The sequence below is a fragment of the Sarcophilus harrisii genome, chromosome 2, assembly GCF_902635505.1.
Source record: "Sarcophilus harrisii chromosome 2, mSarHar1.11, whole genome shotgun sequence".
Lineage (NCBI taxonomy): Eukaryota > Metazoa > Chordata > Mammalia > Dasyuromorphia > Dasyuridae > Sarcophilus > Sarcophilus harrisii.
In genome coordinates this window covers 41,231,056-41,258,418 of record NC_045427.1, presented here as the reverse complement: position 1 = coordinate 41,258,418, position 27,363 = coordinate 41,231,056, and the positions used below count along the sequence as shown (strand labels likewise).

Here is a 27,363-nt window from a genome sequence, read left to right as displayed (position 1 = left end):
GGGAAGGGGACAGCTCTGAAAGATCATTCTGCAATAAAGAACATCCATCCTTGTAGTGTTCTGGATGGTTTTCTGGAGGTCTTTGGACCAGCCTTCTTTTCAGTTGAATAATCACCACAAGAATAGCCAGGTGTTAAAGTCCAGATTCTTTACTGTCTCCTTATCTGGGACTTGACTAGCTTTCTGGAGGCCCTTCAGACCAGCCTTGGTCTCAGTGGGGGAAGCAGGAGGCCAGCCACCACAGTGGTGTGAGATGGAGTGAATGTGTCTCTCCTTGGCTTCAAGAGCTTAAGCTCCCACCTCCAGTCCTCTGTCTTCTCCGAGTCTGACCCTGGCTGAGTTTGTCCCAGTTTATATGCTCTATTATAATTAGATCACTTATAGCATACTGAGTATAAACTAATCATTATATCACTAGGGAACCATTATTTGTTGTAAGATTAAATCAATCATACTGAACTAGAGAACTATTAATCACCATGCTAAACTAGATAACCATTGTCTTATCAATTCCACTGACTTAACACTTTGTAAGGATCCTTGTTTCAAGTACAGAGTTCTAGCCCATAACCCATCCTTTGTCACAGATGTATCACTATCCAGTAAGTAAATGATGCCTAAAATCCCCTGACAAAGTTAAATCCTAGCTTTCAGGTCAACATCCAACCTTCCATGTCCATCTTCCAATACCATATTTCACCTTTATGTCATACTCACTGAAGCAATGGTCACTTATTTCTTCACATAAGGAGCTCTTTTTAAAGTATTGATTTGAATGGAGGCCCAAACTGCCTGGACTTTGTACCACTTTTATCCAGCTCTTATTGAGTTTGGCTAACTGGTACGTTGGTTGGTTAGTTCAGAGCAAGACCCTAAACAAAGAATGAGAGAAGGCTGTGTACCCAGATTCCTATTATGTGAGTGAAAAAGTAAAGAAAAGGAAAATTAAGGCAGTCATTTTTCAAACCAAACATCCCCATTCCCTTCGAGTGAACCATTCTGGTGCCTCTTTTGTGAAGCAGTAGCTGAGGAGACCCACAAAAAGCCAAAGGAAAGAGTCAACACTGACAACAATAACCACATTAATTTAAAAGTGAATCGGTGTTGCGATTTAAAATTTAATATGCCCACACCCCTTAATAAACTAATGAAAGCCTTTTGTGAAGGACAGGGTTTCTGGTCAGATCCTGATTTGATGGGCAACCAATCAGTAAAATAGACATACTTGCACAGTTGTAAATGTAGAATGAAGATTGATGTATTCCAGGAGTCATTTGCTAAAAAAAAAGAGAACCTGCAAATCCAGAACTGTGCTCCTAAAGAAAGCAATTCATTCACTATTAGAAAACAAAGATTTTATTTATAAATATCCTGACTATGGAAGTATAGTTTTCTCTCTTTGATTCCCTTTCCCCATTCCTTTATTGTGCATACAGTAGCTGGTCCATGTGCACAGGCATAATGTATATTTTTTAACTAAATAGCCAATGTATGTTTTGGTCAATATCAAATAGAGATGTGGAGGGGGGAAAAACAAACTGATTCAGTGAAAATAACCCTTTTCTCCTTTAGTGGCATGTTCATTCAACTTTTTTCCTTATGTTATAATAAGTTATTTTGTTCTCATTGTTTAATAAAAAACACATGCAAAAATAACCGTTTATTCGATAATTTCAATGTCTTTGTTTTATCATTGTAAAATGAAGAATGAGTCTATAACTTTTTGCATGTAGCTGATATGGTAAAGGCAATCTCCCTCCCTTCCTCTTTCCCTTCTAACTTCCTTTCTTCTCTCTCTCTCTCTAAGTTACTATAAAGAAATTGATTTAGATAATTTTCCCATTGAATCAAACATAATATTGTTTAAGTATTTAAACTTTTTTAAAATTTAAAAAAATAAAAATAACGTGAAGAGATTGATGAGAACAGGTAAAGACATTATAGGATGAACTGTAAAATTGTGTCTCAGGCCAATAAGTATGAACATCTTACGTAGCAAATAATTCCTGATAGCTGGGGTTTTATTCTTATGTAATAATTAGGAGGACAGTTTGAATGAGTCCAAGGATAATAACCAGTTTCCAAGATAAGGTACAATATTGTCTATTGCAATAGAATTCATAAGAAAGCTCAGGGATGCTGAGAACATCATCCAAGAGTAGGCAAAACAGGGGAGTAGAGCCAACAGCACTATAATGGTGAGAAAGATGGACCACTCTGCATACACATTCCCTAATCTAGTCAAATATCCTTTTTCACACAGGTTTCACTCCCTAGTAAGAAATATTGCTTAAATACTATGACAAAGCTCAATGTTAGGCTTCTAGGCCAATATGCAACCTCTCCTATCTTACTAGAAAGCAAGGTTTCACTTTCATGTCAAACTCACTTGAGCAAAGGTTATTCTTTCTCCATGTAGGGAATGCATAAAAATATAGATTTCACAGTACACAAAAACTACTTGGACTTTGGAATTACCTATTCCTACATTGTCTTTGAGGTTAGCTAACTGGTGATTTGTTTGGATATTTTCAATCTGTAAAAACAAAAGAAAAGGGATGTGAAAGAAAGACTACATACCCTTATTTCTAACAAACTAGTGAACCAGTGAGAAAAAGCAAGTCCAGTCAGTTTTTCGACCAAACTCACTGCATTGTTTGTTCTTTGCAAGAGTTTGTAGAAGAGCTCAAAGAGATTGATGAGAAAAGGCCAAGATGTCACTCTTTGAAGTGTGGGACTGTGACTCAGGGTATATGAACTTTAGGCCATAGGTATTCCTGATGTCTGAGGCTTTCTTCAATGACAAGTAGGAAGACAGATCGACTGATCCTAAAGATAAGAACCAGAGACTCCAGAATTAAAAGCAATGTTATCCTTTCCAACAGATCTCATGTCTAAGAAAGCTCGGTGCTGCTCAGAAGGTGATGCACCAACTGGGAGAAAAGGTGAGCAGAGTGAAGAGTACTACAAGGGTGGGAAAGGGGGATAGCTTTGGGCAATCATAGTCTAATCTAACCATCCATTCTTTGTCACCGATGTATCACTAGCCATTAAATAATTAATACTAATATCTGATGCACAAGTTCAATCCTCGTCAGCAACTTTTCCTCCTATGAAATCCAGATTTTACTTTGATTTTGAAATCACAGAAACAAAGGTCACTTCTCTCTCCATATAGGGAATACCTTAAAAAATAACATGTTAGGAGCACCTTTCTCACCTCTTTGAAATTGGCTAACTAATTGGTTAGTTGGATGATTTAAACTCGGGAATGGACAAAGGAGTGGAGGTGGAGAGCGGGAGATCACCCATCCACATTTCTACTATGAGAATGATAGAGATTTTTTTTTAAGTCCAGAAGTCAGTTTTTAAAATGAAAGTCACTCCAATGAGCTTTAAAAGGGTTTGAAAAAGAGGTCACAGAATGATGTGTGGGACTCCGGCTCAAAACAAGACATGCGAGCACTTTAAGGGGCAAGTACTTCCTGAAATCTGGGGTTTTGTTCTTCAGTAATGTGTTGAACAGAACAGATTGAATGAACAAGAGAATGAAAAACAGAGGTTCCAGGATAAGATGCAATATTATCTATCACAACAGCACTCACCTACAAGGAAACTCGATGCTGAACAGTAGGGACAAAAGGCAGGAAGAACCAAGAACAACACAATGGTGGAAAAGGGAGACAGCTCAGGACAGTCATCCTTTAATTAGCCACACATCCTTTCTGATCTATCACTACCCATTAAGTAACTTAACATCTAAAATACAAGGACCAGTGTCAACCCTAGGTTGTCAAACCACACTCACTGAGACAAACTTCACTTCTTTCTAATGTAGTGAATGCTTTCAAAAATATGAATTTCACAGGACATCCAAAGAACTCGAACCTTAGCAATACCTTTGCCCACATCCTTTATGAGATTAGCTAATAGTTTAGTTGATTGATTTAAACCTGAAAAATAATGGAGAAAAGAATGGAAGTGGAGAGTAGGAGACTACTTATCCACTACTACTATTAGAATGAAGGTCCATGAGTAAACTCACTCATGCTCTTTACAAGAGTTTATAGAAGAATGTAAAGAGATTAATGAGAACACATCAAGATAACCAAGGATGAAGCGTGGGACTATAACTCAGGGCAACAGGTATAAGGATTTTAGGAGGGAAGGTAATTTCTGATGTTTGTGGGTTTGTTTTTCCAATGATGAATAGAAAGACAAACTGTATAAATAAGAGGATGAACACCAAAGACACCAGGATAAGATGCAATATTATCTATCACAACAGGACTTTGATACCAGAAAGCTCAGTGATGGTCAGAAGATCCAACAGCCAGGAGAAAAGGTGAGCAGAGACAAGCGCACCAGAGTGCTGGGGATAGGAACAGCTCTAAAAAGTCATTCTGTAGTAAAGAACACACATCCATTGTCATAGATGTATCACTACCCTGTAAGTAACATGTAAAATCCAATAATTAAGGTCAATCCTAGGATTGCGGGTTAGCAAGCTAATATACATCTCCTAGTACCCAAATCTGATTTCACTTTCTGTCCAACTCACAGGAAAAAATTCCATGTAAGGAATACTTTTTAAATATTTTTATTTATATTTCTATATTTTATATTATTTATTTATGTATTATATATTTATATATTTTAGAAAACACTTTCTAAAATAATGGATTTCATATAACACCCCAAAAACCTCAATCTTAGTAGCACCTTTTTCCTACCTCCTCTTTGAGATTGGCTTACTGGTTAGTTGATTGGAAGCCTTTTATGTGAAAAAACAAGAAAAATGGGTATTAGTGGAAAGTAAGATATTATTTACCAACATTCCTGCTTCATAAATGGGGGGAAAGTAAAGGCAGTTTGAGAACCAAACACATGGCAGTCTTCTTTATAAGAAAGTAACAAGAAGGGGCCAAGACACTACAGGATGAAGTGTGGGACTAGGGCTGAGGACAGTTGGGATGAGCATTTTAGGTGGCAGATAATTCCTGATGTCTGGGGCTTTGTTTTTCAATGATGAGTGGGAAGACAGATTGTATGAGCCAAAGGATCAGCACCAGAGACACCAGGATGAGATGCAACATCCTCTGTCACAATGGGACTCAGCCACCAGAAAGCCCAGTGCTGGACAGAATAAGATTCAACAGGGGGGAGAAAAGGTGAGCAGAGACAAGAGCACCACAGTGGTGGGGAAGGGGAACAGCTCTGTACAGTCATTCTCTAATCTAGCCACCCATCTTCTGTCACACAGATATACCTAATCAGTAAGTAATGAATGGTTATAATCCCATGACACATCTTAGGCTTCTTAATCAACATCCAACCATTCCTCCCCCTTTCCTTACAAAGCCAGGTTTCACTTCCATGTCAGACTTACCAAAACACAGATCACTTCTTTCTCCATGTTGAGAATGCTTTTTAAAAATATTTTAAATGATTTAAACAGGACCCAAAAAAACCTGGCTCTTGGTAACATCTGTTTGGATTTCCTCTTTGAGGATAGCTAACTGCTTGGTTGGTTGGATGTGTTAGGACTGGAAAGAGAAGGAAAAATGAGTGGGAGTGAAGGGCAAGAAGCTACCTACTATGTGAGTATGGAATTGAGAAAAAAGAAAGTCCAGAAAATCAGATTTCCAACCAAACTGACTTTAATGTTCTTTGGAAGAGTCAGTAAGAGAGATCAAAAAAATTGAGTTCAGGCCAAGATATAACAGGATGAAATGTAGGACTATTACTCAGGGTGATAGCTGTGAGCATTTTTGGTGACAGGTAATTCCTAACATTTGGTGCTTTCTTTTTCAATAATGAATAGGAGGGTAGATTGCATGAGCCAGAAGATGAGCAACAGCGAAGTCAGGATAGGATGCGATATAATACATCACAATGGGACTCACCTGCCAGAAAGCTGAGTGCTAGAGAGAAGAAGATGAAACAGGTGGGGGAAAAGGTGAATCAAAAGCACCAAAGTGGTGGAGAAGGGGAACTTTTCTGAACTGACATTCTGTAATGAAGGCCACCCCTCCTTTATCACAGATGTATCACTACCCGGTATAATTAAAATCTAAAATTCAATGGCCTTAGTCATTGCTAGAACTGATGGCCAACAACCTAACTCATATTTCCTTGCACTATATCAAGATTTTACATTCTTATTGCACTGAGACCAAGGTCATCTTTCTCTCCAATTAAAGAATTTTTTAAAAATATTAATTCATAAGATAGAGAAACCACCTATAATTTTGCAGCACCTGTTCCCACTTCCACTTTGAAGCTGGATAACAGGTTGGTTTGTTGGATGATTTGTAACTGGAAAACAAAGGAATTATAAGTGGGAATTGAGGGCGAGAAATTACCTCTCATTCTCCAATATAAGTGGGAAAGTGAGAAAAAAGAGAGTCCAGAAAGTCACGTTTATTACAAAACTAGTTCCAAAGTTTTAAAAAGAATTTGCAGAAATGGCCAAAAAAACTGGTGAGAAAAGGCCAAGACATCACAGATAAAGTGTAGGACTGTGGCGTTTGAGTTGGCAGATAATTCTGGGTGACGGGGCCTTTATTCTTCAATAATGGATAGGAAGAGGATGAATCAGAGAGTGAATATCAGAAACACCAGGATGAGATGCAACCTCATCCATCAACACGGGACTCAACTTCAACAAGACGCAGTACTGTTGAGAAGACCCAACCCCTAGCAGAAGAGGTGAGCCAGTAACACCAAGATGGTGGGAAAAGGGCACACCTGGGGACAGGCATTCTCTAATTTAGGCATGCATCCTTTGCCAGATGGGTAAATAATTAATGCCTAAATCCCATGATAGGTCAGTCCTAGGCTTGTGGTCAACATGCAAACATACCTTGGTATCAAGAGGTTTCATTTTCATGATCATTTATTTACATAGGGAGTGCTTTTAAAAATATAGATTTACAGAGAAATGCAAATTAAGACAACTCTTGAGATACCACTACATGCCTTTCAGATTGGCTAGAATGACAGGGAAAGATAATGTAGAATGTTGGAGGGGATGCGGGAAAACTGGGACACTGATACATTGTTGGTGGAACTGTGAACGGATCCAATTCTGGAGAGCAATTTGGAACTATGCTCAAAAAGTTATCAAACTGTGCTTATCCTTTGACCCAGCAGTGTTTCTACTGGGCTTATACCCCAAAAAGATCTTAAAGAAGGGAAAAGGACCTGTATGTGCAAGAATGTTTGCGGCAGGTCTCTGTAGCGGTCAGAAACTGGAAACTGAGTGAATGCCCATCAGTGGGAGAATGGCTGAATAAATTGTGGTACATGAATATTATGGAATATTATTGTTAGGTAAGAAATGACCAAAGGAGGATTTCAGAAAGGCCCAGAGAGACTTACATGAACTGATGCTCAGTGAAATGAGCAGGACCAGGAGGTCATTATACACTTCAACAACAATACTATATGATGATAAATTCTGATGGATGTGGCCATCTTCAGCAATGAAATGAACCAAATCGGTTCCAATAGAGCAGTAATGAACTGAACCAGCTTGGGTAGCAAGTTAAGTCGGTTTGCATGTTCATCAGCAAGCCTCGGACTGACCTCCCAGGGAAAGAACTCTGGGAGACTATGAACCACTACATAGAATTCCCACTCCCTCTATTTTTTGTCTGCCTGCATTTTTTATTTCCTTCGCAGGCTAATTGTACACTATTTCAGAATCCGACTCTTTTTATACAGCAAATTAACTGTTTGGACATGTATACTTATATTGTATTTAACTTATACTTTAACATATTTAAGATGTATTGGCCAACCTACCATCTGGGGGAAGGGGTGGGGGGAAGGAGGAAAAAAAATTGAAACAAAAGGAATTGCAACTGTCAATGTTGAAAAATTACCTATGCATATATTTGTAAATAAAAATCTATTAAAAAATAAAAATAAATAAAAATATAGATTTAATTATACCTCCAAATAACCTATATCTGGCTAGTACCATTTCCCAACTTCACTTTTAGAATGGCAAGCAGAGTGCTTGGTTGGTTGTTTTAGAGGTGGAAAACAGAGTAGAGGTAGGAATAGAGGGCAAGAGACAATCCCCCCCATTCCTACGTTGTGAGTGGGGAAGGAAGAAAAAAGAAAATCCAGGTGGTCAGTTTTCTAATTAAACTCATTCAGGTATTTGACAAGAATTTGCAGAAATGGTTAAAGTGAAGGATAAGAATAAGTGATGATATCACAGGTGAACTGTAGGACTGTGGTATGGGGCAATATGAGCATTTTAGTTGGCAGGTAATTCTTCATGACAGAGCCTTTGTTCTTTAATAATAAACAGAAGGACATTAAGCCAGAAGAGGAGAAGCAGAAACAACAGGATAAGATGGAGCGTCCTCCATCAGCACAAGATACGAATGTAAGAAGGTGCTGTATTGAAGACATGCAATTCCTACCAGAGGAGGTGAGCACAGCCATAACCTCCACAATGGTGGGAAAGAGACATAATTCTGGACAGACATTGTCTTATTTATTTAGGCTTACATCTTTGTCAAATGGGTTATCATTCCCTCAAAAGTAAATCTCATGACAGGTCAGTCCGAGGCTTGCTGATGAACATGCAAACTGACTTAACTTGCTACCCAAGAGACATTTCATTTTTATGTCACACTCATTGAGGAAAAGTATATTGCTCTTATGTAGGGAGCAAATCAAAAATAAAGATTTAATAACACCTATAAATGACCTGGATCTGGGCAGTACCTTTTCCCACCTTCTCTTCTAGAATGACAAGCTGCTTGCTTGGTTGGTTTTTTAGAACTGGAAAACAAAGAAAATAAAGGTAGGAGTAAAAGGCAGGGGACAATCTCTCCGCATTCCTACTTTGGGAGTGAGAAAAAGAGAATTCAGAGGATTACTTTTTAAACTATACTCATTCGTGTAATTGACAAGAATTTGCAGAAATGGTCAAAAAGACTGATGAGAATAAGTCCAGAAATCACAGGTGAATTGTAGGAATGGGGCACAGGGCAATATGGGTGAATAGTTGAATTGGCAGGTAGTTCTTGATGACTGGGCCTTTTGTTCTTCAATAACATAATAGGTGGCTAAGTTAGAGGAGGAGAAGCAGTTACAACGGGCTAGGATGGAACGTCATCCATCAATACAAGTCTCAGTTTCAACAAAGCGCAGTACTGCCGGGAACATTCAACCCCCAGCAGAAGAGGTGAGCTCAGCAAATATCTCATGGTGGGAAATGGGACACAATTCTGGGCAAATATTCTCTAATTTTTGCATGCATCCTTTGTCAATTGGATATCATTCCCCCATAAGTAACTAATGTCTAATCTCATGACAGTCCAAAAGTCCAAAGCTTGCTGGTTAACAATACAAACCAACCCTACCTATCCAACTACCAAAGAGAGAATTCATTTTCATGTCACACCCTTAGAAAAAGTTTGTCTATTTAGGGAATGTTTTAAAAATAAATAAAGATTTAGGGAGCATCTAGATGGCACAGTGAATAAAGCACCAGCCCTGAAGTCAGGAGGAACCTGAGTTCAAATCCGGCCTCAGACATTTAATACTTCCTAGCTGTGTGATCCTGGACAAGTCACTTAACCCCAATTGTCTCAGCAAAAAAAAAAAAAATAATAATAATACTACAGATTTAATAATACCTCCAAAAGACCTGGATCTGGCCAGCACAGTTTCCCATGTTTTCTTCTAGAATGGCAAGCTGCTTGCTTGGTTGGATGTTTTAGAGCTGGAAAACAAAGGAAGTAAAGATAGGATCAGAGGGCAGAAGACAATTTCCCCTCATTTCTACTTTGTGAATGAGGAAATGAGAAAAAAGAAAGTATATCTAGGTTGTCAGTTTTCTCTCATTCTGATATTTGACAAGAATTTGAGGAAATTTCAAAGAGACTGATGAGAATAAGTCAGATATCACAGGTAAAGTGCAGGGCTATGGGGCAAGACAACATGTGTTGTGAGCATTTGAGTTGGTAAGTAATTCTTGATGACTGGGTCTTTGTTCTTCAATGATGAATAATAGGAGGGTGAGCCAGAGGAGGAGAAGCAGAGACGCCGGGATACGATGGAACGCCATCCATCAAAACGGGACTCTACTTCATCAAGGCGCAGTACTGTTGAGAAACCCCTAGCAGAAGACGTAAGCAGAGTCAGTGGTGGGAAAGGGACACAATTTTTGGATATACATTCTCTGATGTCGGCTTACATCCTTTGTTAAATGGGTATCATTCCCCATAAGTAACTAAATGCCTAAATCCTATCACTGTTCAATCCTAGCCTTCCTAGGTCAACATACAAACCTACCTATGCTGCTACCACAGAGAGATTTCATTTTTCATGTCATAATCACTGAGGCAAAGATCATTTATTTCTCTATGTAGGAAATGCCTTTTTGAAAATTTAATATCTCCAAATGACCTGAATCTGCCAGAATTTCTTCCCACCATCTGTCTTATATTTGCTAGCTGCTTATATGGTTGGTTGTTTTAGGGTTCAAAAACAAATTATAGTGGGAACTGAGGGCAGGAGATCACTTCCCCACATTACTACAATGTGAGGAAGTGAGAATAAAAAGAGATTCTAAAATGTCACTTTGCTGAGTTAAATTACAATGTTTAGACAAGAATTTCCATAAATGATAAAAAAAAAATTGAATGAGAATAAGTCAAAATATTATAGGTGATGTATGGGACAATAGCACAGGGCTATATGTGTGAGCATTTTAATTAATGACTGAGCCTTCATTCTTCAATGACAAATAATAGGAGGATGAGTCAAAAGATGAGAAGCAGAGACGCCGGGATACGATGGAACATCGTCCATCAACACGGGACTCAATTTCACCAAGACGCAGTACTGTCGAGATTATTCAACTCCCAACAGAAGAGGTGAGCACAGTGGTGGAAAAGGGACACAATTCTGGACAGGCATTCTCTAATTTTTGCATGCATCCTTTGTCAAATGGATATCATGCCCCATAAGTATCTAATGCCTAATCTCGTGACTGTTCAATCCTAGGTTTGCTGGTCAGCCTTCAAACTTATCTATCCTCCTACCAATGAGAGGTTTCACTTTCATGTTACACTCAACTGAAGCAACATTTATTTCTCTATGTAGGGGAGTGCTTTTAAAAATATAGTTTTAATAATACCTCCAAATGACCTGGATCTGACCAAGACCTTTTCCTGCTTCCTCTGAGAATGGCAAGCTACTTTCCTTGGTTGGTTGTTTTACAGCTGGAAAACAAAGGAAGTATAAGTAGGAGTAGAGGGCAGGAGACAATCTACCCTCCTTCCCATCGTGTAAGTGAGGAAGTGAGGGAAAAAAAAGACTCCAGAAGGTCAGTTTTCTAACTGATCTCATTCAGGTATTTGATAAGAATCTGCAGAAATGGTCAAAAAGACTGATAATAATAAGTCAAGACATCACAGGTGTGCAGGGCTGTGGCACAGGGCAACATATGTGAGCATTTGAGTTGGATGGTAATTCTTGATGACTGGGTCTTTGTTTTTCAATGATGAATAATAGGAGGGTGAGTCAGAGGAGATGGAGAGACGCCGGGATACGATGGAACGTCGTCCATCAAAACGGGACTCTGCTTCATCAAGGCACAGTACTATTGTGAAGATTGAATTCCCAGCAAAAGAGGTGAGCTAATACCTCTACAATGGTGGTAAAGGGACACAATTCTGGACAGGAATTCTCTAATGTAAGCATAAATCCCTTGACAACTTGCTATCATTCCCCCATAAAAAACTCATATCTAATTCTATGACTGTTCAATCCTAGGCTTGCTGGTCAACCTTCAAACTTACCTATCTTGCTACCAAAGAAAGGTTTCATTTTCATGCCATACTCAAAGGCAAAGTTCATTTAATTCTCTAAATGAGTAGGGAGTGCATTTAAAAATATAGATTTAATGATACCTCCAACGACCTATATATTGCCAGCACCATTTCCCTCTTCCTCTTCAAGGATGGCAAGCTACTAACTTGGTTGGTTGTTTTAGAGCTGGAAAAAAAAGGGGGAAATATAAATGGGAGGTGAGAGCAGGGGACTATTTTTACACATTCTTATAAGGTGAGCAAACAAGAATCAAGAGAGTTTATAATTTTCAGCTTTCTGAATGACTTTTCAGTGTTTAAACAATTTGCAGAAATGGTCAGAGACCACTGAGAATAAATTACGACATCACAGGTGAACTGTAGGACTATGACACAAGACAATATGTGTGAGCATTCGAATTGGCAGGTAATTCTTGATGACTGGGCCTTTGTTCTTCAATGACAAATAATAGGAGTCAGAGGATGAGAAACAGAGACTAAAGGATAGGATGGAACGTCGTCCATCAACACGGGACTCAGCTTCAAGGAGGCGCAGTAGTCCTGAGAAGATCCAACTCCCAGCAGAAGAGGTGAGCACAGAAAATACCTCTACAGTGGTGAGAAAGGGACACAATTCTGGACAGACATTCTCTAATTTTTGAATACATTTTTTGTTAATTGGGTATCATTCCCCCATAAGTAACTAATGGCTAAATTCCATGATTGTTCAATGCTAGGCTTGCTGGTCAACATGCAAACCTACCTTTCCTGCTATCAAAAAGAGGTTTCACTTTCATGCCATACTCACAGAGGGAAAAGATCATTTATTTCTCTGTGTAGGGAGTGCGTTTTAAAACATAAATTTAATAATAACCTCCAAACGACCTGAATCTGGGCAGCACCATTTCCCACCTTTTCTTCCAGGACGGCAAGCTGCTTACTTAGTTGGTTGTTTTACAGCTGGAAAACAAAGGAAGTCTAGAGTGGGCAGTGACATCAGGAGACTATATTTCCACATTCTTACAATGTAAATGAGCAAGTAAGACTAAAATGAGTCAGCAACAAGATTATACAAAGATCAATTCTGATGGGTGTGGTTCTTTTCAATATGATGTGATTGAGACCACTTCCAATGATCTTATAATGATGAGAGCCATCTGCACCCAGAGAGAGGACTCTGGGAACTGAGTGTGAATCATAATATAGCATTTTCACTCTTTTTGTTGTTTGCTTGAATTTTGTTTTCTCTCATTTTTTCTCTTTTTGATCTGATTTTTCTTGCACAGCATGATAATTGTGTAAATATGTATACATATATTGGATTTAACTATTTTTAACATGTTTAATATATATTGGATTATATGCCATCTAAGGGAGGGGTTGGGGAAAAGGGAGGGAAAAATTTGAAACAAAAGGTTTTGCAAGGATCAATGTTGAAAAATTATCTATGCAGATGTATTAAAAATAAAAAGGTGTAATAAAAAATAAAGAAAAAATAATAAAGTAAATTTAGCATTTTAGGAAAATGCAGGAAAACAAAGGAAGTATAAGTAGTAGAAGGCAAGAGACAACTTCCCTTCATTCCTACTTTGTGAGTAAGTTAAGAAAAAGAGGTTACTTTTCTCATTAAACTTAATCAAGTATTTGACAAAAATTTGCAAAAATGATAAGAGACTGATGAGAATAAGTCAAAACATCACAGGTGAAGTGCAGGAATGTGTCAAAGAACAACATGAATGAGTATTTTAGTTGCCAGGTAATTCTTGATGACTGAAGCTTTTGTTCTTCACTAACAAATAATAGGAGGATGAGTCAGAGGAGGAGAAGCAGAGACGCCGGGATACGATGGAAAGTCATCCATCCAAACGAGACTCAATTTCAAGAAGGCGCAGTACTATTGAGAAGATTCGACCCCTAGAAGTGAGCCTAGCAAATACATCTACAACGGCAGGAAAGATACACAATTGTGGACAGGCACTCTAATTTAGGCATACATCCTCTGTCAAATGGGTTCTCATTGCCAGCACCGTTTCCTACCACCTCTTCTAGAATGGCAAACTGCTTGCTTGGTTGGTTGTTTTAGAGCTGGAAAACAAAGGAAGTGTAAATAGGAATAGAGGGCAGGAGACCCCCTCCCCTTTCCCATGATGTGAGTGAGAAAATGAGAAAAAAAGAAAATATAGAAACTCATTTTTCTACCTAAACTTGTTTAGGTATTTGACAAGAATTTGAAGAAATAATCAAAGAGATTGATGAGAAAAAGTCAAAATATCACAAGGGAGTAGGAATGAGGCACAGGGCAATATGGGTGACTATTTGAATTGGCAAATAATTCTTGATGACTTTGTTCTTCAATGACAAACAGGAGGAGGATGAGGAAGAGAAACAGAGACTCCGGGATAAGATGGACCGCCACCCATCAATACGGGACTCTATTTCAAGAAGGCGCAGTACTGTTGTGAAGATCCAACCCATAGCAGAAGAGGTGAGCTAATACTTCTACGATGGTGGGAAAGGGATACAATTCTGGGCAGGCATTTTCTAATTGAGGAATACATCCTCTGTCAAATGGGTATCTTTCCTTCATCAGAAACTCAGGCTGAAATCTCATCACTGTTCAATACAGTGGACTGTGGCACAGGGCAATTCTGTGAGCATTTCAGTTGGCAGGGAATCCTTAATGACTGGGTCTTTGTTCTTCAATGACAAATAGGAGGAGGAAGACGAAGACAATGAGAAGCAGAGACCACGGAATAGGGTGGAACGTCATCCTTCAATACGGGACACGACTTCAGTACCATGCTGTTCTGTTGAGATAATCCAACCAGCGAAGGTGACCCCAGCAAATTCCACAATAGTGGGGAAGGGATACAATTCTGAATATACATTCTCTAATTTAGGCTTACATCTTTTGTCAAATGGGTATCATTCCCCATAAGTAACTAATGCCTAAATTCTATCACTGTTCAATCCTAGCCTTGCTGGTCAACATACAAACCTACCTATTCTGCTACCAAAGAGAGATTTCACTTTCATGTCATAATCACTGAGGCAAAGGTCATTTATTTCTCTTAAGTAGGGGATGGATTTTTAAAAATTTAATAACTCCAAATGGCCTGGATCTGTCACAATCTTTTCCCCCCGTCTTTTTATGTTCACTAAGTGGTGTAGTTGGTTGTTTTAGAGTTCAAAAACAAATTATAGGTAGGAGCTAAAGGTAGGAGACTATTTCTCCACATTACTACACATTACTTTAAGTGATAAAAAGAGATTTTAAAATGTCACTTTGCTGAGTTAAATTCCAATATTTGGACAAGAATTTCCAGAAATGGTCAAAGAAATTGATTTGAGAGCAAGTCAAGATATCACAGGTAAAGTGTAGGAATATGGCACAGGGCTATCTGTGTGAGCATTTTAGCTGTCAATTAATTCTTAATGACTGGGTCTTTGTTCTTCAATGACATAGGAGAAGGAAGAGGAGGAGAAGCAGAGAGCACGGGCTAGAATAGAACGTCATCCATCAATATGGGACTCAGCTTCAAGAAGGCGCAGTAGTCCTGAGAAGATCCAATTCCCAACAGAAGAGGTGAGCACAGCTAATATCTCTACAATGATGGGAAAGAGGTACAACTGTGAACAGGCATTCTCTAATTTAGGTATTTATCTTTTGTCAAATATGGGTATCATTCCCCCATAAGTAACTAATGCCTAAATACCATGACTGTTCAATCAGGCTTAGAGATCAACATGCAAACCTATCTATCCTAGAAAGTTTTCACTTTCATGTGTCCTTCACCAAGAAGGAAAACCATTTATTTCTCTATGTAGAGGGACTACTTTTCAAAACAGAGATTTAATAATATTTCCAATAACCTGAATCTGGGCAGCACCTTTCCCAATCTCCTCTTTTAGGACAGCAAATTGCTTTCTTGGTTGGTTCTGTTAGAGCTGAAAAACAAAGAAAGGATAGGTAGGAGTTGAGATAGGAAACTACCTTCCCCCATTCCTACAATGTGAATGAGGAAGTGAGGGGAAAAGAGAATATTTTAGATAATTGTTTTTTATTTTTGAAAATACACACAAAGATAATAGTATACAACATCCATCCTTGCATCTTTGTAAAACCTTGTGTTCCAAATTTTTCTCCCTCCCTCTCCACCTCCCTCCCCCTTTCCCTAGGCAGCAATTAATCCAATATAGATTTAATGCAAAATAATAAATTCATCTAAACATGTTTCCACATATATCATGCTACATAAGAAAAAATAGATCAAAGAGGGGGAAAAATGAGAAAGAAAAAGAAACAAGCAAGCAACAACATCAAAGGTGAAAATACTATGTTGTGATCCACATTCAGTCTCCATGCTCCTCTCTCTGGATGCAAATGGTTCTTTCTATCACAAGTCTATTGGAATTGTCTTGAATAACTCATTGTTGAAAAGAGCCATCACATTTGATAATCACTTAATCTTCTTGTTGCTGTGTATAATGTTTTCTTGGTTCTACTCCCTTCACTTAGCATCAGTTCATCTAAGTCTCTCCAGGCCTTTATGAAAAAAGTCTGCTCATCATTTTTTATAGAATAACATTCCATAACATTCAGTCATTCCCCAACCGATGAGCATCCACTCTGCTTCCAGTTTCTTGCCACTACCAAAAAGGGCTGCTACATACATTTTTGCACATGTGGGTCCTTTTCCCTTTTTTATGATCTCTACTGACCAGATAGAGAACACTGCTGGATCAAAGGGTGTGCCCAGTTTGATAGTCCTTTGGGCATAGATCCAAACTGCTCTCCAGAATGGCTGGATCAGTTCACAACTCCACCAACAATTTCCCAGTTTTCCCACAACTACTCCAATGTTTATCATTGGCTAAAATGACAGGAAAAGACAATATGAGAGGTGTGAAGAGTGGTACCTCAGAGTTATCTTAATTTACATTTCTCTACTCAATAGTTAATTGAGAGAATTTTTCATATTACTAGAAGTGGCTTTAATTTCTTCATCTGAAAATTGTCTATTGATATCCTTTGACCATTTACCAATAGGGAAATGACTGTATTCTTATAAATTTGAGGGAATTCTCTATATATTTTAGATATAAGAACTTTTTTTCAGAAATGGTAGGTATAAAAATTTTTTCCCAGTTTTCTGTTTCCCTTCTAATTTTGGTTGCATTGATTTTGTTTGTACAAAAAAATTAATCAAAATTATCCATTTTGCATTTCATAATGTTCTCTAGTTTTTCTCTGCCCATAAATTTGATGTCATTTTTCTAACTACACTCATTCCAGTATTATATAAGAATTCACAGAAATGGTCAAAGACCGTGATAAGAATAATGCAAGACATCACAGGTGAAGTACAAGACTGTGCCACAGAACAAAATGTTGTGAATGTTTTAGTTGGCAGGTAATTCTTGATGTTCTGGGCCTTTGTTTTCAATAATAAATAGGAGGAGGATGAGTCAGAGGATGAAGACCAGAAACATCAGCATAAGATACGTCATCATCCATCAAAACGAAGCTCAAGTTCTAAAAGGCGCAGTACTGCTGAGAAGATCCAACCCCAAAACGAAGCGGTGAGCACAGCCAGTATCACCAAAATGGTGGTAAAGGGATGCAATTGTGGACAGGTATTCTCCAATGTATGTTTACATCCTTTGTCAAACGGGTAGCATTCCCCCAAAAGTAACAAATGGCTAAAATCCCATAACTGTTCAATCCTAGGCTCGCTGGTTAAAAATGCAAACCCTATCTCTCCTGTTACCAGCAAAAAGTTTCATTTTCACGTCACACTTATTGAGGCAATAGTCAATTTCTCTGTGTCAGGGGTGCTTTTAAAAATATAGATTTAATAATATCTCCAAATGACTAGCCCTGAGCAATACCTTTTCCCACCTTCTGTTTTAGAATGTCCAGCTGCTTTTACTTGCTTGGTTGTTTTAGAACTTAGAAAACAAAGAAAATTTAGGTAGGAGTTGAGAACAGGAAACTATATCCTGACATTCCTACAATAGGAGTGAGGAAGAGAGAAAAGATCACTTTTCTGTGTAAAATTCAAAGTTTTGACAAATTGCAGAAATGGTGAATGAGACTGATGAGAAGAGGCCAAGAATGGAGCACAGGGCAACAATGGTGGACATTTTAAGTGGCAGGTAATTCTTGATGATTGGGCCTTTGTTTTTTAATGACAAATAATAGGAGAATGAGTCAGAGGATGAGAAGCAGAGACACCGTCGTCCATCAAAACGAGGCTCGTCTTTAAGAAGGCGCAGTAGTCCTGAGACGATCCAATCACTGGCAGATCCGGTGAGCGCAGCCAAACCACTGCAGGTGTGAGCAAGGGACACAATCTGGACAAGCATTCTCTAATGGAGGCATACATCCTTTGTCTAATGAGTATCATTCGTTCAAACAAAATTCAGGCCTAATCCCATGACAATTCAATCCTAGCCTTGCTGGTCAACATGCAAACCTACCTTTCCTGCTACCAATGAGAGGTTTCACTTTCACGTCACACTTATTGAAGCAATAGCCATTTATTTCTCTGTGTCGGGAGTGCTTTTAAAAATATAGAGAGATTTAATAATACCTCCAAATGACCAGCCCCTGAGCAATACCTTTTCCCACCTTCTGTTTTAGAATGATACTCATGAATGATACTCATTGAGGGCAGGATACTCATGAGGGCAGGAAACTATATCCTGACAATCCTACAACGGGAGTGAGAAAGTGAGAAAAGAGAGAAAAGGTTGCTTTTCTGTATAAAATTCAGTTTTGACAAATTGCAGAAAATGGTATAAGAGGCCAAAAATGGAGCACAGGGCAATAGTGGTGGGCATTTTAAGTGGCAGGTAATTCTTGATGACTGGGTCTTTGTTTTTCAATGATAAATAATAGGATGAGTTAGAGGATGAGAAGCAGAGACGCCGGGATACAATGGAAAGTCGTCCATCCAAACGGGACTTGACTTCAAGAAGGCGCAGTAGTCCTGAGAAGATCCAACTACTGGTCGACCAGGTGAGCACAGCCAAACCACTGCAGGTGTGGAAAAGGGACACGATCTGGACAAGCATTCTCTAATGGAGGCATACATCCTTTGTCTAATGAGTATCGTTCTCTCATAAACAAAATTCAGGCCTAATCCCATGACAATTCAATCCTAGCCTTGCTGGTCAACATGCAAACCTACCTTTCCTGCTACCAATGAGAGGTTTCACTTTCACATCACACTTATTGAAGCAATAGTCATTTATTTCTCTGTCAGGGGTGATTTTATAAATATAGATTTAATAATACCTCCAAATGACCAGCCCCTGAGCAATACCTTTCCCCACCTTCTGTTTTAGAATGTCCAGCTTTTACTTGCTTGGTCGTTTTAGAGTTTAGAAAACAAAGAAAAATTAGGTAGGAGTTGAGGATAGGAAACTACATCCTGATATTCCTACAATGGGGGTGAGGAAGAGAGAAAAGAGAGAAAAGGTTGCTTTTCTGTATAAAATTCAAAGTTTTGACAAATTGCAGAAATGGTGAAAGAGGCTGATGAGAAGAGGCCAAGAATGGAGCACAGGGCAACACAGGGGAGCATTTTAAGTGGCAGGTAATTCTTGATGACTGGGCCTTTGTTCTTCAATGACAAATAATAGGAGTATGAGTCAGAGGATGAGAAGCAGAGACGCCGGGATACAATGGAAAGTCGTCCATCCAAACGGGACTTGACTTCAAGAAGGCGCAGTAGTCCTGAGATCCAACCATTGGCTGACCAGGTGAGCACAGTCAAACCACTGCAGGTGTGGGAAAGGGACACGATCTGGACAAGCATTCTCTAATGGAGGCATAAATCCTTTGTCTGAGTATCATTCTCTCATAAACAAAATTCAAGCCTAATCCCCTGACAATTCAATCCTAGCCTTGCTGGTCAACATGCAAACCAACCTACCTTTCCGGCTACCAATGAGAGGTTTCATTTCATGTCACACTTATTGAAGCAATAGTCATTTATTTCTCTGTGTAGGGGTTGATTTTAAAAATATAGATTTGTTTTTCAACGACAAATAACAGGAGGATGAGTCAGAGGATGAGAAAGAGAGACACCGTCATCCATCAAAACGAGGCTCGTCTTTAAGAAGACGCAGTAGTCCTGAGACGATCCAATCACTGGCAGATCCGGTGAGTGCAGCCAAACCACTGCAGGTGTGGGAAAGGGACACAATCTGGACAAGCATTCTCTAATGGAGGCATACATCCTTTATCTAATGAGTATCATTCTCTCAAACAAAATTCAGGCCTAATCCCATGACAATTCAATCCTACCTATCCCACTACCAATGAGAGGTTTCACATTCATGTTGTACTCACTGAGGAAAAGGTCATTTATTTCTCTATGTAGAAAGTGCTTTTAAAAATATAAATTTAATGATACATCCAAACGACGTGGATCTGGACAATACTTTTTCCCACTTCCTCTTCTAGGATGGCAAGCTGTGTGCTTGCTGATTGTTTTAGAGCTGAAAAACAAAGGAAATATAAGTGGGAGGTTGAGATCAAGAGATTAACTTTCCATAATCCTATAATGTGAAAGTACAAGTAAGAATAAAGAAAGTTTAGAATTTCCATTTTTTGACTGAACTTCCAATGTTTAGAAAAGAATTTGCAGAAATGATCAGAGATTGATGAGAACAGAGCAAGACAATCACAGGTGAAGTTCAGGACTGTAGCACAGGACAACATGTGTGAGCATTTGAGTTGGCAGGTAGTTCTTGATGACTGGGTCTTTGTTCTTCAACAATGAATAATAGGAGGATGAGTCAGAAGATGAAAAGCAGAGACGCCGGGGTACAATGGAAAGTCGTCCATCAAAACGGGACTCAGCTTTATCAAGGCACAGTACTATTTTGAAGATCAAATTCCCAGCACAAGTGAGCTAATAATACCTCTACAATGGTGGGAAAGGGATACAATTCTGAACAGGCATACATCCTGTATACAACCTTTATCAAATGGGTATCCCCTTAAATTCCATAATTGTCAAATACTTGACTTGCTGGTTAACATTCATATCTACCACTTATTGTGTATCTAATTTATATTTTAATGTATTTAACATCTACTGGTCATCCTGCCATCTAGGGGAGGGGTTGGGGCGGGGTAAGAGGTGAAAAATTGGAAGAGGTTTGGCAATTGTTAATGCTGCAAAGTTACCCATACATATAACCTGTAAATAAAAAGCTATTAAATTAAAAAAAAAAGACCAACATTCATATCTACCTATACCACTACCAGTGAGAGGTTTCACTTTCATGTCACACTCAGAAGCAAAAATCATTTATTTCTCTCTTTAAGAAGGAGTATATTGAGAAAGAGACAGTGAGACAGAGAGAGACAGAGAGAGAGAGAGACAGAAAGAGTGGGAGACAGAAAGAGTGGGAAGAGAGGGAGGGAGGGAGAGAGGGAAGAAGGGGGGGAGATATTGAGAAAGAGAGAGATTGAAATTTAACAATACCTCCATGCTATCTGGACCTGGGCAACACCTTTTCCCACCACCTCCTCTTTAGGTCAGCAAGACGCTTGATTCATTGCTGATTTTAGAGGTGGGACAGGAGACTGGCTGCTCAGTGAGTGAGAAAGTGAGAAAAAAGAAAGTCCAGAGGTCACTTTTCTAACTAAATTCATTCTAGTGTTTTCACAGAAATTTGCAGAAATGATCATCAGAGACCAGTGAGAATAGGGCATGAAGTGCAGGACTGTGGCACAGGGCAACATGCATGAGCATTCTAGTTAGCAGGTAATTCTTGATAACTGGCCTTTGTTCTTCAATGACAAATAGAAGCAGTTGGAACATCATCCATTAAAACAAGACCAAGCTTCAAGAAAGCGCAGTACTGTCGAGAGGATCCAATCCCTACCTGAAAAGGTGAGCACAGATGATTACCACTATAATGGTGGAAAGGGGACACAATTCTGGAGAATCATTCTCGAATTTAGGCATATATACTTTATATCCCATAACTGTTTAATCCTTAACTTGCTGGTCAACATGCAAGCCTACCTATCTTGCTACCAACAAGAGCTTTCATTTTCATGTCACACTCACTGAGGAAAAGGTCATTTATTTCTTCTATGTAGGGAGTGCTTTTAAAAACAGTAATTTAATTATACCTCTAAACTATCTGGACCTGGCCAACACCTTTTCCAATTTCCTCTATTAGGCTAACTAGCTGCTTGGCTGATTGATTGTTTAGAGCAGAAAAATCAAAGGAATTATGAGTGTTAGTTGAGGCAGGAAATTATCTCCTCTAATTCCTATGATTGAATGAGGAAATAAAAATATAGTCCAGAAAGTCAGTTTTCTGACTAAAATTCCAATGTTTGGACAAGAATTCAGAAGTGGTCAAAATACCTTTTTCAACCATCTCTTTTAGGTTTGCTAACTTCTTGCTTGCTTGGTTGTTTTAGAGCTAGAAAACAAAGCAAAAGACTACCTCCTCACATTCCTGTGATGTGAGGAAATTTTAAAAAATGTGCATAAGTTCACTTTTCTGATTAAACTCATTCCAATGATGGGACAAGAATTTCTAGAAATGGTCACTAAGACTGATGAGAAGAGGTCAAAACATCACAGGTGAAGTACAGGACTGTGACACAGGGCAATATATGTGAGCATTTGAGTCAGCAGGTAATTCTTGATGACTGGGCCTTTGTTCTTCAATGACAAATAATAGGAGGATGAGTCAGAGGATGAGAAACGGAGACCAAGGGATAGGATGGAACGTCATTCATCAACACGGGATTCAGCTTCAAGGAGGCGCAGTAGTCCTGAGAAGAGCCAACTCCCAGCAGAAGAGGTGAGCACAGAAAATACCTCTATAGTGGTGAGAAAGGGACACAATTCTGGACAGACATTCTCTAATTTTTGAATACCTCTTTTGTCAATTGGGTATCATTTCCCCATAAGTAACTAATGGCTAAATCCCATGACTGTTCAATCCTTGACTTGCTGGTCAACATTCTACTCCCAATAGATGTCTCACTTGGATGTCATACCCCCTGAGATAAAGGCCAGCTATCTCTTTCTGTAGGGAGTGCTTTTAAAAATAGTGATTTAATGATACCTCCAAAACTGGATCTGGGCAGCACCTTTTCCCACCTGCTCTTTTAGGTTGGCTAGCTTTTTTCTTGGTTGGTTATTTTAGAGGTCAAAAACAAAAGAATTATAAATGGGAGTTGAGGGCAAGAGATTACCTCTCATACCCTTATGATGTGAGTGAAGAAGTGAGAAAAAGGAGTGTCTAGATCAGTTGTTTCACAAAAATTCCAATGTTTGGACAAAAATTTCCAGAAAAGATCAAAGGCCAAGACATCGCACGTGAACCGCAGGGCAGTGTTTTTGAGCATGTTAGCTGACAGGTAATTCTTGATGACTGGGCCTTTTGTACTTCATGACAAACAGGAGACGGATGAGTCAGAGGAGGAGAACCAGAGACACCGTCGTCCATCAAAACGAGGCTCGTCTTTAAGAAGGCGCAGTAGTCCTGAGACAATCCTATCACTGGCAGACCTGGTGAGCGCAGCCAAATCACTGCAGATGTGGGCAAGGGACATGATCTGGACGAGCATTCTCTAATGAAGGCATACGTCCTTTGTCAAACAACTCTCATTCCCCCCATAACAAACTAACACCTAAATCCCATGACTGTTCAATCTTTGACTTGATGGTCAACATTCAAATCTATCCTGCTACCAGCAAGGGGTTTCACTTTCATATTACACTCAGTGAGATAAAGATCATTACATCCCTATGACAGGAGTGAGGAAGTAAGAAAAAAGAGAATCGGGAGGGTCATTTTTCTAACTAAAAATTCAATATTTTGATAAGAATTTGCAGAAATGGTCAAAGAAAGTGGTGAAAAGAGGACACAACATCATAGATGGATAGTAGGAATGGGGCACAGGGTGATACGGGGGAGCACTTTAAGTGGCGGGTAATTCTTGATGACTGGGCCTTTGTTCTTCAATGACAAACAGGAAGAGGATGAGTCAGAGGAGGAGAACCAGAGACACCATCGTCCATCAAAACGAGGCTCATCTTTAAGAAGGCGCAGTAGTCCTGAGACGATCCAATCACTGGCAGATCTGGTGAGCACAGCCAAATCACTGCAGATGTGGGCAAGGGACATGATCTGGACGAGCATTCTCTAATGAAGGCATACGTCCTTTGTCAAACAACTCTCATTTCCCCCATAACAAACTAACACCTAAATCCCATGACTGTTCAATCCTTGACTTTGCTAGTCAACATTCAAATCTATCCTGCTATACCAGCAAGGGGTTTCACTTTCATATTACACTCAGTGAGGTAAAGATCATTACATCCCCATGACAGGAGTGAGGAAGTAAGAAAAAAGAGAATCTGGAAGGTCATTTTTTTTGACTAAAAATCCAATATTTTGTTAAGAATTTGCAGAAATGGTCAAAGAGAGTGGTGAAAAGAGGACACAACATCACAGATGGGGAATGGGGCACAGGATGATATGGGGGAACATTTTAAGTGGCAGGTAATTCTAGATGACTGGTCCTTTGTTCTTCAATGACAAACAGGAAGAGGATGAGTCAGAGGAGGAGAATCTGAGACACCGTCGTCCATCAAAACGAGGCTCATCTTTAAGAAGGCGCAGTAGTCCTGAAACGATCCAATCATGGGTAGACCCGGTGAGCGCAGCCAAACTACTGCAGATGTGGGCAAGGGACACAATCTGGACAAGCATTCTCTAGTGTAGGCAAATTTCCTTTGTCAAACAACTCTCATTCCCCCCATAACTAACTAATGCCTAAATCCCATGACTGTTCAATCCTTGACTTGCTGGTCAACATTCAAATCTATCCTGCTACCAGCAAGGGGTTTCACTTTCATATTACACTCAGTGTGGGATCATTACATCCCGTAAGAAAAAAGAGAATCTGGAAGGTCATTTTTCTGATTAAAAATCTAATATTTTGATAAGAATTTGCAGAAATGGTCAAAGAGAGTGGTGAAAAAAGGACACAACATCATAGATGGATAGTAGGAATGGGGCACAGGGTGATACGGGGGAGCATTTTAAGTGGCGGGTAATTCTTGATGACTGGGCCTTTGTTCTTCAATGACAAACAGGAAGATGATGAGTCAGAGGAGGAGAACCAGAGACATCGTCGTCCATCAAAACGAGGCTCGTCTTTAAGAAGGCGCAGTAGTCCTGAGACAATCCAATCACTGGTAGACCAGGTGAGCGCAGCCAAATCACTGCAGATGTGGGCAAGGGACATGATCTGGACGAGCATTCTCTAATAAAGGCATACGTCCTTTGTCAAACAACTCTCATTCCCCCCCATAACTAACTAATGCCTAAATCCCATGACTGTTCAATCCTTGACTTGCTGGTCAACATTCAAATCTATCCTGCTACCAGCAAGGGGTTTCACTTTCATATTACACTCAGTGAGGCAAAGATCATTACATCCTTACGATAGGAATGAAGAAGTAAGAAAAAAAGAGAATCTGGAAGGTCTTTTTTCTGACTAAAACTCCAATATTTTGATAAGAATTTGCAGAAATGGTCAAAGAAAGTGGTGAAAAGAGGCCATAACATCATAGATGAATAGTAGGAATGGGGCACAGGGCAATATGGGGGAGCATTTTAAGTGGCAGGTAATTCTTGATGACTGGGCTTCGTTCTTCAATGACAAACAGGAGGAAGATGAGTCGGAAGAGGAGAAACAAAGATCACCATGTTGGCTATCAAAACAAGACTCGTCTTTAAGAAGGCGCAGTAGTCCTGAGACAGTCCAATCACTAGCCGACCAGGTGAGTGCAGCCAAACTACTGCAGATGTGGGCAAGGGACACAATGTGGATAAGCATTCTCTAATGGAGGCATGATAAGCATTCTCTAATGGAGGCATACATCCTTCGTCAAACAAGTATAATCCCCCCACAATTTACTGATGCCTAAATCCCATGACTGTTCAATCCTTGGCTTGCTGATCAACATTCAAACTTATCCTACTACCAGCAACGGGTTTCATTTTTCATGTCACACTCATTGAGGCAAAGGCCATTTTATTTCTTGATGTAGGGAGTGCTTTTAAAAATATTGATTTAAGGATACCTCCCAACTACCTGAATCTGGGAAACACCTTTTTCCACCACCTCTTTTTAGGTTGGCTAGCTGCTTGGTTTGTTGGTTGTTTTAGAGCTGGACACTAAAGAAGAAAGTAGGAAGGGGGAAGAGAAGAGCAGGAGAATACCTACCTTACTTCCTACCATATGAATGAGGAAGGAAGAAAAAAGAAAATCAAGAAAGTCTCTTTTCAAACCCAACACACCAATTTCCTTTACAAAATGTTGTAGAAAAGACTAAAGGAATTGATAAGAACAGGCCATTCCTTCAAAAAGATGAAATTTGGGACAATGGCTGAGGGGACTGTATTGTTTAAGCATTATAGATGAAAGGAAATTTCTGATACCCAGGGCTTTTTGTTATTCAATAATAAGTAGGACATGTAAGGGCTGAATGAGCCCAAGGATAAGAACCAGAGACAAGGATAGAATGTAATATTATTCATTTCAATTGGACTCAGCTGATTTTTCTTGAGTGCTAAGATTATTAAACAGTAAGCAAAAAAGTGAGCAGACCCAAGGACAACACCACAATGGTGGAGAAAAGGGAGACTATTATGAACAATCATTCTGTAATCTAATCTATGCATCCTTTGTCACAGAGGTATCACTCCTCAGTTTAGTTGTTTCAATAATGTCCACCTTTCATCAACTTATTTGGGGTTTTCTTGGCAAAGATACTGGATAGAACCTTGGTGTGCTATGGTCCATGGATTCATGAAGTGACTGAACATCACTCCCAACTAACAAACATCTAAAATCCCTTAACTAGGCTCATTCCTCAACTCCTTGTCAGCACCCAGCCCTACCAATCTTCCTATCAAAACATATCTCATTTTCATGTTGCGCACTCCCTGACTCTTAAGTCATTTTTGTCTCCAGACAGGGAATGCTTTTAAAAACATGAATTTCATAGGATATCCAAACTACCTACACCTTGGAACCATTGTTTCCCATCAACTCTTTAAGGTTGGCTATTTGGTTGATTGGATGGTTGGTTGTTTTAGTGCTGAATATCAAAAGAGAAATGGATGGGAGGGGTGAGCGAGACACACACTACCTCATCTCATTCACACTCTCCAAGTGGGAAATTGAAAGAAAAAGTCATGACAGTTTAAAAAAAAAAAAAAACTTACTCCAATGTTCTTTGCATGCGTTTATAGAAGAGTTAAAAAGAGATTGATAAGAAGCAGCCAAAACATTACTTGGTGAAATGTGGAATTATTACTTAGGGTGTGAGGTGCAAGCATTTTGGGCAGCTGGTAATAACTGATTCCTGGGAAAATTGTTTCATGAAGAGAGAAAAGGATAGATTGAATAAGTCAAGGATGAGAACCAAAGACTTCCAGATAAGATGCTATA

The 27,363-nt window shown here is 39.2% G+C and overlaps 1 protein-coding gene and 1 long non-coding RNA gene across 38 annotated transcripts in view; one reads left to right on the top strand and one right to left on the bottom strand.

The window, feature by feature from the left end:
* PMFBP1 (polyamine modulated factor 1 binding protein 1) overlaps positions 1 to 27,363 on the top strand; it is a 76,399-nt gene that overhangs the window by 1,662 nt on the left and 47,374 nt on the right. For 25 of the 37 annotated variants that reach the window (XR_004231602.1, XM_031950061.1, XM_031950046.1 and 22 more), the window contains exons 4-30: positions 2,886 to 2,945; positions 4,289 to 4,345; positions 5,034 to 5,171; positions 5,825 to 5,959; positions 6,586 to 6,711; positions 8,327 to 8,449; positions 9,089 to 9,211; positions 10,043 to 10,159; positions 10,785 to 10,907; positions 11,548 to 11,667; positions 12,317 to 12,433; positions 13,647 to 13,763; positions 14,209 to 14,328; positions 14,557 to 14,676; positions 15,310 to 15,429; positions 17,301 to 17,480; positions 18,049 to 18,180; positions 18,748 to 18,867; positions 19,494 to 19,613; positions 19,909 to 20,016; positions 20,646 to 20,765; positions 21,674 to 21,760; positions 22,569 to 22,691; positions 23,297 to 23,407; positions 23,872 to 23,982; positions 24,445 to 24,555; positions 25,574 to 25,687. Coding sequence is in view for 36 of the 37 variants with exons in the window: in XM_031950061.1 (XP_031805921.1) it covers positions 2,886 to 2,945; positions 4,289 to 4,345; positions 5,034 to 5,171; positions 5,825 to 5,959; positions 6,586 to 6,711; positions 8,327 to 8,449; positions 9,089 to 9,211; positions 10,043 to 10,159; positions 10,785 to 10,907; positions 11,548 to 11,667; positions 12,317 to 12,433; positions 13,647 to 13,763; positions 14,209 to 14,328; positions 14,557 to 14,676; positions 15,310 to 15,429; positions 17,301 to 17,480; positions 18,049 to 18,180; positions 18,748 to 18,867; positions 19,494 to 19,613; positions 19,909 to 20,016; positions 20,646 to 20,765; positions 21,674 to 21,760; positions 22,569 to 22,691; positions 23,297 to 23,407; positions 23,872 to 23,982; positions 24,445 to 24,555; positions 25,574 to 25,687 (3,153 nt within the window). In the remaining variant the exon portion in view is untranslated. Of the gene's footprint in view, positions 1 to 2,885; positions 2,946 to 4,288; positions 4,346 to 5,033; positions 5,277 to 5,824; positions 5,960 to 6,585; positions 6,712 to 8,326; positions 8,450 to 9,088; positions 9,212 to 10,042; positions 10,160 to 10,784; positions 10,908 to 11,547; positions 11,668 to 12,316; positions 12,434 to 13,646; positions 13,764 to 14,208; positions 14,329 to 14,556; positions 14,677 to 15,309; positions 15,430 to 17,300; positions 17,481 to 18,048; positions 18,181 to 18,747; positions 18,868 to 19,493; positions 19,614 to 19,908; positions 20,017 to 20,645; positions 20,766 to 21,673; positions 21,761 to 22,568; positions 22,692 to 23,296; positions 23,408 to 23,871; positions 23,983 to 24,444; positions 24,556 to 24,997; positions 25,109 to 25,573; positions 25,688 to 27,363 lie in introns of those variants that run through there. The other 12 variants (XM_031950037.1, XM_031950056.1, XM_031950050.1 and 9 more) reach the window with 9 other exon arrangements.
* Positions 10,099 to 12,318, bottom strand: LOC116421295. Its single transcript, XR_004231607.1, has 3 exons — positions 11,946 to 12,318; positions 11,171 to 11,255; positions 10,099 to 10,147 (listed from the first exon to the last, which is right to left on the bottom strand). It is a non-coding gene; the product is annotated as an uncharacterized LOC116421295 (long non-coding RNA).